This window comes from Mus caroli, chromosome 19, assembly GCF_900094665.2.
Source record: "Mus caroli chromosome 19, CAROLI_EIJ_v1.1, whole genome shotgun sequence".
NCBI classification, from domain to species: Eukaryota; Metazoa; Chordata; class Mammalia; order Rodentia; family Muridae; genus Mus; species Mus caroli.
In genome coordinates, this window is record NC_034588.1 from 37,496,983 (window position 1) to 37,506,942 (window position 9,960).

At 43.3% G+C, this 9,960-nt stretch overlaps 1 protein-coding gene across 1 annotated transcript in view; it reads left to right on the top strand.

Annotated features, from left to right (window-relative positions):
- The window catches only part of Cc2d2b (coiled-coil and C2 domain containing 2B), a 74,419-nt gene that overhangs the window by 57,495 nt on the left and 6,964 nt on the right, over positions 1–9,960 (top strand). Inside the window, exons 29-31 of the mRNA XM_021152526.1 lie at positions 1,431–1,544; positions 3,940–4,074; positions 4,382–4,504. Of these exons, the coding sequence (XP_021008185.1) occupies positions 1,431–1,544; positions 3,940–4,074; positions 4,382–4,504 (372 nt within the window). The remainder of the gene's footprint in view (positions 1–1,430; positions 1,545–3,939; positions 4,075–4,381; positions 4,505–9,960) is intronic.

The following is a 9,960-nucleotide window of genomic DNA, read 5'->3' on the forward strand; positions in this document are numbered from 1 at the left end:
GGGGAGGGAGGGGAGGGGAGGGGAGGGGAGAGAGAGAACAGTGAAATAGAGTTAGTGGGAATAGGAGACACAGAGAGAAAGTGGACAGCAAGAGCTAGAGAGAGAACGTGTGTAACAATGAGAAGAGTGGGAATAGCAGGGATATAGGAAGGATGGATGGCTGCGAGGAGGGAAGCCCATGAGCTGGAGGGAGGGTAGAGGAGGGGCAAGGAGGCCTAGGATGGACTTTGAAATGTGTGAGAGGCACTTGTGATACTGAGGGAACACAGAGGCCAACATGGACTTTGATATTGTGGTAGGCACCATAGGCAGCCATGTGTCCCTTCTGCTAGAGGTAAGGGAAATGACTCCTGGTAGAAGGGAACCAGTTTTATAAGTTCCTGAGAAATTCTGGCTTTTATCTAAGTGTCAGAAATCTTCGGTCCAGTGTAAGGTCCCTTCTGGGTGTTTGGATAGTCTGAGAGACTAAACAGCTGCCAATTGAACATTTAGGCCCAATGTTATTAATAGAAAGTCAGAATCTTTTTTTCAACAGAAGTCAGAAATCTAAAGTTTTACACAAACATTTTCTTTAAAAAAAAAAAATTCTAGGGCCAAGACTGGGAGTAGTGGCCCATGCCTTTAATCCCAGCACCCAAAAGACAGAGGCAGGCAAATATCTCTGAGTTTGAAGCCAGCTTGGTCTACATAGTGAATTCTAGAACAGTCAGGGACTCAAAACAACAATAACAACAACAACAACAACAAGACAAAAACACACACACACAAAATGTCTAAGGACCAAACAAACATACTTCCATTGGCGTGGGCCTAGGCCACCAGGCTGCCTTTCCTGCTGTACCTATTCCTGTTTGCCACACACGCTTACTCAGTATCCTGGGTTGGATCTCTTATCTGTAGCCCATCTGTCTAGCTCTTTAGGGTAAGAAGTTTCTATTATGCTTCCTGATTGAGCATCATTTGACTTATATCTCTTCCTTTCTTTGAATCAAACACTGTATTGGTACAGGACAGACTGTAGCTCCAAGGCCCCAAGTATCACTCCTCCAGATCCTGTGTGATTACTTATCCAGAATGCGCCCTTGGAAGCTCAGGGCAGTATATCTGTCTTGCAAGAAATGTCTCGTTTGGGATATAAATTGTCCTGCCACTCTGTACAATATCCGGATCACCTATCCCATTATCTGAGTGGCCTGGTGTCCCAAGTTAATATTCTCTTCTTCTTACTCCTTATCAAAGTCAGAGCTTTCTGCTTTGCTTTTGTAGTAACATCCTGATAAAGTGGAAGCTGGACTTCAGGGAGTATAAGGTTCTAAATGCCTTGTTTACTGGACTCAACTTTCTCTTTCCTCTCTCCTCCTCTTCCTCTCCTCCTCCTTTTAGAATACATTGTATTATTTTTGTTCCTTTTTTTTCCCCCTTTTGCCCAGTGCTGCATTAGTTTGGCCATTGGAAATAAAGAAGAGCATGCCATACTTCTCTGTAATTTCTTTCTGTACTTCGGGAAGAAGGCATTGGTGATCCTGGGAACCTCAGTACTAGAAGTAAGTCCCGGAAAGTGCGAAAGAAACTCAAGCAGACTTAAGCTGCCAGTCTGGGAGACTTCCTGCTCACCAGAGAGCTTCAAGGGCAAGCACTTGTGACCTGAGGGTAATGCTGGCACACCAACATTTCTACAGTGCAAAGAACAGGTTTTACTTTTCTTCCTGTAAAATGGTGCTCTTGGTGTGGCCTCCGGGAATATTAAATCACCTCATACCCCAGCAGCTGTCTGTGGCAAATGGGCAGTGAATGAGATAAGGGGTCATGTGGCATCCCGTGCGTGGCTCTGTGGCTGTTCTCATCCAGCACCACCATCCGGTTTCAGAAACTACACTGTAAGGCTTGAACTAACACTCTAATGATGTCTTCTCTTCTTCTCCAGGATTTAACACTTTACATTACACTTCTGAATATATATATATATATATATATATATATATATATATATATATATTCTGGCCACGTTTCAGCATTTCCAGTCTTGCCTTTTGTTTATTTGTTTGTTTGTTTGTTTATTACTATGATATGATTTATTTCCCAAGATCCCTTGTTGTAGCTTATTATTTGTCAAATTTGTTAATGTCCCCTTTGATCCACTACCCTGGTTGTAAGTGCTAGTAGGTGGCACTAATAAGATCTCAATAAATAACTGTTACTTGATCCAGAGAGAAAATCCACAGCAGGCAGGTTCCACCTCAGTTGGTGGATGAGGTGAAATGGGAGACACAGTAATGAAGAGCAAGCACTCTAGGCCAGAGATATAGAGACATCAGGACAAGAACGACAATGGGCCGAGCAGTGTCCAGACTGGCTTGGGTTTAAAGCAGCTGGGCCAGAGAAGTAGAGACATAGGGACAGGACAGCAGTGGGCTGAGCAGTGTCCAGACTGGCTTGGGTTTAAAGTCAGCAGCTTCACTCAGGTGTGGGCTGGGCTTTGTTCACCTCTCCATCCTGCTAACCTCTGCTGGAAGTGTCACTTTGCTTTTCGCTGTCACTTTAGCCCCTTAAACTCCAAGTCCTCATTAAAGAGCGTGTGTGATAAACATGCCTACCTTCAGAACTGAGAGTGAATTAAAAGGGGAAAATCAGTATGAATCTTAGCATAACCAATAAATACTAAATATTGCTATCATTACTTGAATTATTTATTTTTCCACTAAGAAAGTCTTAACACTATGAGAAGATACATGTAGAGCAAAATAATAACCATTTAAAAAAAACTTTTTAAGGGCCTGAAAAGATGGCTCAGCGGTTAAGAGCACTTACTGCTCTGCCAGAGGTCCTGAGTTCAATTCCCAGCAACCACATGGTGGCTCACAACCATCTGTAATGGGATCTGATGCCCTCGTCTGGTGTGTCTGAAGACAGCGACAGTGTATCCACATACATAAAATAAATAAATACTTAAAAAAAAAACTTTTTAAAATTGTATTTATTATTTCACGAGTCACATGCCACAGCACACACATAGTGGTCACAGGAAAACTTGAGTGCTTTCTCCTTCTGCCTACACGGGTTCCTGTGGCCAGGCCAGCAGGCTTCTACCAGCTGAGCTTTCTCGTTGGCCCCATAACTAATACTGTCTTTTCTAAATAAATATTTATTATCATTATTAGTATGTATGTGTGTGTATGGGTGGCAGGGAGATGTGCCAGGGCACACACGTGGAGGTCAGAGGGCATGCTGTGGCGTTCCCCTTGGGCTTTCTCATGGGTCCCCAGGATGGAGCTCATGTTACTGACTAGCCTTCCATGGTAAGTGTCTTTGCCCGCTAAGATGCTCTCCTGCCCTGGGCTTCTTATCCGTTAGACTGCTTTCCTGTATACTTTACCTTCTAGTTCCAAGTCTTTCTCTCAGTTTTAATTTAGTGGATTTTAAACTCCTTCCATGATTCCCTCGGAGCCTTAGGCAATAATCTTACTTAACTGTTTATTTTATTTGGCCTGGTATTCTGTCTCCAGGTATATGCTAACCAAAGTGAGTTCCCACAGCACTTTTGTGTGAATTAGACAAAAGTGGCCCAGTCACAATGCTTTAGGACTGTCTGTTAGAAAGCCATCATAGCATACTGACTTTGTTAGAGTAGCATGTTTTATTGCCACCAGTACACCCTACAGAACCTCTAACGGTGACACTGGCTCATAGAATCTCTTATTTAAATCATCATACTACCTGGGTCTGAGGATTTCTGAAACTTTCTTGACTTTGATTTTTTTGTTGTTGTAGTGGTTTGGTTTTAGTTTTGTTTTGGGTTTTGCTGTTAAGTTGTTTTTCCTCCTTAAAAAAATCCATTTTTTTAAACCCAAAGAAAACTTTACAACTCAGAATAACTATAATTTTTACATATAGAAGGTAGTCAACAAATACATTGTATGACGAATCTCTTTCCTTATGCAGGGCCATGTGGCTTATGTGTTAACTCAAGAAACTGATGAGTGTTTGCTTTGGAATCCATCGACGGGGCAATGTCATAAGCAGTTTGACCCATTTTGTCCCTTGCAAAGTGTAGATTGTTTGTTCAATGATAAAAATGTAAGTATATAGATAAAAAAAACCCTCAAGTTATTTCTTCATGTCATCCTGAGCACACATTAGAGTCTCCCAGGAACTTTGAAGTCATGGCACCCACGAGTCTGTGGGGTCAGGGATTAACCCATCGCTTACCCTGACAGCCAGTCTGCAGAGCTCCCAGAGCCCTGGAATCTGCTCCTCCCTCACAGCCCCCTTGGCTTCAGACACTTAAGTTGTCTACAAGCCTGTAGAATTCTGCATCATCCTTCCCTACTGTAGTCTTGCGTTCCTGTGGGCTTACGGTGTCTCCTTGTTGATGGTTTCACAGGTCTGGTTTAATATTCAACAAAATAATACACCAATGGCTGTACAGTTTGACTACTCAAAGGAGAGCTTCTGGAAACAGCTGCTTCCAAAAAACTTCCAGGGGAGCAAAGCCCAGAGTGTACAGGTAAATAGTCCTTCGGGTGTATCTGCATGAGGGTGAGTATTGCTTCTAATCTTTGTGAGTTGTGACAGCCCAGTTATGGAATTACTCAGCAATGCTCACTCAAAATGAATCTTCTCCTCCATCTAGCTTATGCTTGGGCTACTTTGATGCCTTTCCTGAATCTTCAAAAAAAAATGATTTGAGAAAAAGAATGTCATCTCAAATGTTATTTACGTCTTATAACCTTTCCCGTCAGAAATAAAACACATAGCATTCAAGATGGCATGTAAGTTTTCATGTCACCTGATGATCAAGTATAAAAAACGATAAATGAAATTGCTTCTCTGGACTCCAAACCACAATGCTTATCTTGCAGAATGAAAATAGGACAGAAATCGTGCCCGTTGGTAGGGGTAAAGCAAAGATGGCAGCAAGGTCTAAAACCACGCTAGCAAGTGAAGGAGCTGGAGCAGGCATCCCTTCGGGAGCCAGACTCTGAGGGAGCGCTCTTCATTTACTTTTGAAATAAGGTGGGAGGAAAAAGGCCTGGTGTCCAGGAATGAGGAGACCAGCTTAGCCCAGTATCTACGTGTCATGGCTGAGCAGACCTGTGCTGCCATCAGTAGCACTTTCTGGATTGAGGGCCACAGGGTGGCAGAATGAAGGCAAATGTTCAGGCTCACTTAAAATCAGGGAAATTTAGGAGTAAAAGATGTGTATTCATAGAACTGTTAACAAAAAGCAGAGAAATGGTGGAGGTAGAGATTACCTGGTAATATGATAAAGTTGAACTTGCTCAACTTGTGATCTCCCAGTTGAACCATCTAGCTGTGTGCCCTGGAGAATATGCACAGGTTAGAAAAACACAGTGGTCAGCAGAGAAAACAGCAAGGAATTGGAAACAATTCCCGATTAGGAAATTAGTCTGTGAGTTGTGAAATATGCATACAATGAATTCTTCCACAGCCATGGAAAATGTTTGAACAAGTTTGCAGTAGTTCTCAATCTATACGTTATTACCTTGGGATGGATGGGCAAATCTGCATATCAGTAGTTTTTTAAGCTCTCCAATTACAATTTCCAGTCAAGGTTGAGAAGCACTGGCCTAGAGCTAAGCATAACAATAAGAATGGAAATAAAAAACCATTATAGGAAGAAAAATAAAGAGGATGTGAAATAATGCACAAAGTACAAGAGTACTTAGTGAAGTTTGAAACCGACATTGTGTATCTATATGTGCATATACACTATACACGTATACACACTTTTCTATACAATAGATTTGTAAAGGCATTTATAGGAATGCTAAATACCAAATGCATGTTAGCAGTTACCTTTAGACTGGAAGGAGAAGAAAGAACAATACCAAAAGTATATATAGCAGAATAAGGAGTATAGTATACATGTGCTGACTCTGAGGAAACACTTCCCAAACACTTTACCTCAAGGATGCTAGCCTCTTCTTAATCACAGCTGATTCCTCAGCCCCAGCTGACCAGACACCACAGATTATTCACACAAGCCTTTGCTTACATCTGGAAGGCACAAGCCAGACCTTTCTTATCTGCATTATGTGCAACACTCTTATCTTCTAAGCTCCTATGGACCAGCCAAGGAGCTCTTCACACTCAACAGCTTTCCTAGGCCAAAAGCTCCAAAGTCCTTCCATAATCCTCCCTAAAACAGCATGGTCAGGTCTGACACAGAGATACCCCCTACTATCTCAGTACCAGTTTCTGTCTTAGTCACTGTTCTTTTGCTTTGAAGAGACACCATGACCAACGCAACCATTATAAGAAAGCATTTAACTGGGGGCTGGCTTACAGTGTCAGAGGTTTAGTCCATTGTCATCATGGCGGGAAGCTTGGCAGCATGCAAGCAGACCCTGGAGTGATAGCTGTGAACTACAGATACCTAGAGAGCTATCTTGTCTTTATTATTATTTTTTTTTAATCTAAAGTAAGGGCCAGGGATGTAGTTCAGCGGCAGACCATTTGGCTATCATGTACAAGGCCCTGGGTTCGATCCTCAGTGCTGCAAATAAATAGATAATAAATAGAATAGAAACGAATAAGTAAAAACATAAGCAAATTCAGAAGGATGCAATGGTTACATATAGCTGGGTGGCCGTGTGTTGGGCAGGTGTTCATTCTGTCATGGTCCTTGATTGCCTGTGTATTCTAGGCAACTCACAACAGCTCAGAAATGCAGTCACAGGGGCCAAAGTCAAGGATACCAAGGGATATAGTTTTTCCCCACTTCTTTTAAGAAATAACAGAAATAACCCTGGCCTATCAGTTCCTCGTGCGTTCCTCTAAACATTCTCCATGCAGATCAAGCATACATACGTGTTTTTATATTTCCTGTTTGAAATGCCATTTTTAAAAAAGGGAAATGTGCTTATCTTTCTTGTGCAAACCACAAATAGCCATGGCTGCGGCGGCGCGGTGGCGCTGCTGCCTCCTAGAGAGAGAGAGAGAGAGCTGTCTAGAGGTTTTGTTTCTGTTTTGTTTAGTTTTGGTTCTGTTCAGTTTTTTTTCCTTGTCCAGTCAGGTTGGGTTTGGCGGTTTCCTGTTGGTGTTGTGTTAGATGTAGCTGCGGCTAAGGTAAAAGACACGCCCCTTATTCTTTGACCTTCCATTTTCAGGGAGGAAAATTCAACAACAAAATGCTGCTGCAGAAGTCATGAATGTGTTTTGGGGAGCTCACAGCAAAAGGGGGGGAGTGGGGTGGGACTCAGGAAAGTGGATGACAAGCTAAGTGACTAGAACTTGCTTACTTGGTTCTTTTTTTAAAATTGTTTTATTTATTTACATTCCAAGTGTTGTCCCCCTTCCCAGCCCCCCTCCAAGAGTGCTTTATTTACCCTCCCCTTTGCCTCTGAGAGGGTGCTCCCCACCACACACAACTCTTCCCTGTGGCATCAAGTCTCAGCAGGATTAGGTGTATCTTCTCACACTGAGGCCAGACAAGGCAGTTCTCTGCTACATATGTGCCAGGAGCCCTGGACCAGCCCATGTATGCTCTCTGGTTGATGGCTTAGTCTCTGGGAGCTCCCAGGCCAGGTTAGTTTGATATTGTTGTTCTTCCTATGAGGTTACAATCCCCTTCAGCTCTTTCAGTCCTTCCCCTAACTCTTTCATAGGGGGTCCCAATCTCAGTCCAGTGGTTGGCTGTAAGTATCTGCATCTGTCTCAGTCAGCTGCTGGCAGAGCCTCTCAGAGGACAGCTAGGCTCCAGTCTGCAAGCACAACATGGCATCAGTAATAGTGTCAGGGTTTGGTACCCACCCATGGGATGAATCCCAAGTTGGACTGGTCACCGGATGAACTTTCCCTTCAGTCTCTGCTCCATTTTTGTCCCTTCATTTCCTTTAGACAGGCATAATTCTAGGTCAAAGATGGGTGGGTCACCCTATTTCTTCACTGGGAGCCCCGTCTATCTACTGGAGGTGGTCTTTTCAGTTTCCATCTCCCCACTATTGGGCATTTAGGCTAAGGTCATCCCTATTAAGTCCTGGGAGCCTCTCATTCTCAGGTCTCTGGGATTTTTAGAGGTTCTCCCTGCTCCCCCCAACCCCTGAAACTGCATATTTCCATTCATTCTCCTGCCCCTCTGGGCTCCTTTCCGGTCTCTCCCCATACCTGTACCATCCTTTCCCCCCTCCCCTTTCCCACCCGGTTGCCTCCCTCCCACTGCCTCATGTGATTATTTTGTTCCCCTTCTAAGTGGGATTAAAGCATCCTCACTGGGGCCTTTCTTCTTGTTAAACTTCTTGTTATATCATGAGTATTCTGTTTTTTGGCTAATATCCACTTATTGGTAAATACATACCATTCATGTCCTACAGAAAATATGGTTCATTTACAACAGTGGAATACTATTCAGCTATTAAAAATGAGGACATCATGAATTTCCCAGGCAAATGGATGGAACTAGAAAATATCATCCTGAGTGAGGTAACCCAGAGCTTGCCTCTTGAAATTCAGGGTAAAGAATGGCCCCTAGGGGACAGCTAGCTAGCAGCAAGATCTGCAGTGCACAGGGAGTGTCTCTAGGAGCTTCCAGAGCAGCTTGGCTGCTGCATGAGCAGAGATGGGTTGAGGGATGAGCAAAATCCTGGTAGGGACGTGAGCCTTAATCTTCGGGAAAGTCAGAAGCCAACATTACCCTAGGACGCTGTAATCAAATACGATTGATGGACTTGTATCTCTATTGACCTTTTATGGTGCTTGAAACTGAGCTTTGTGCATGCAAGGCAAGCACTATCATTGAGCTAATCTTCCTCCAGTCAGTCTCCTGCCTTACCACATGCATCCCAGAATAAGCTACTGTCTGAATGACCACTATATTAGATGACAAAGAACACAGATTGCATTGTGCAATACAAGCACACCTAGATCCAGGATTAACAGGAAACCTTTTGGAAGTTTTAGAGAACACAAATTCTTGCAAAAACAAACAAACAAACAAACAAACAAACAAACAAACAAACCAAAAGTCCTTTCAGTGAAATTGGAAAGCTCACAAAACCCCATCACAGGATTTACCAAGTCAGCATACTCAGGCCTCAAACTCAGACCTGAGGGATTCACTGATCCATGGGAGTTGCCTCATGGGTAGGCAGTGGTTGCTGGATCAGGGACTCGGTCTCTCTGCTCTGTCCAGTGTAGCTGCAGTCCCCCTCAAGGTGTTTGGAGTTCAGACTTCTGCTTCTTGCTCTGCTCTGCCATGTTCAGTGTGCCTGAGTCTGTTCCTTACTCTAGCAGCTGTCTAATCACAGCATGCACCAGAATCACTGGGAGACTGGTTAAAGCAAGCATCACTGGGCCACACCCTAGTTTCTGAGTCAGTGGCCATGAAAGCAGAGTTGAAATTTTGCATTTTTTTTAACAAGTTCTCATGTCTAGGGATTGATGGTAGGGTCACAGTTTGGGGACCTAGAGACCTGATAGGTTCTAGTGTCGTTCCCTTCTTTTCACTGTAGGGATCCCCTGTCCCCATCCCTTCAGCTGCCTCTATTCCTTGGTTCAGAAACCCAAACTAGAGACTTGAAAATCAGCCCCTTATAACTGGCCTTGTGAATCTCACAAGGAACTAGAGTAGGGTTAGGCAAGAACTTGAGCTGTAAACCTAACCTGGGACAGGAAATGAACAAACATGACGAACAAGCATTGCTTCCTACTGTAGGATAGAGTGTACGGAGATGGGCACATGAAGTGTGTGTATTTAAGTACATACATACATGCAGGTACAAATGGGCACAAAGACCTGGTTCCTGCCAGCTACAAGACACATAGACCCAGAGAAGAATGGTTATAAACCATCCCAGATAAGCAACAGATGAGCATCATCTGATGTCTCCTGAGCATCCCTTAAATGCCAGGCTCGACATGTTTTGCTTCATTTTAAAATTGTTGTAAGAATCCAAAGCAGCAGGTATAACTATTGTTCCTATTCCTGTTTTTTTTTTTTTT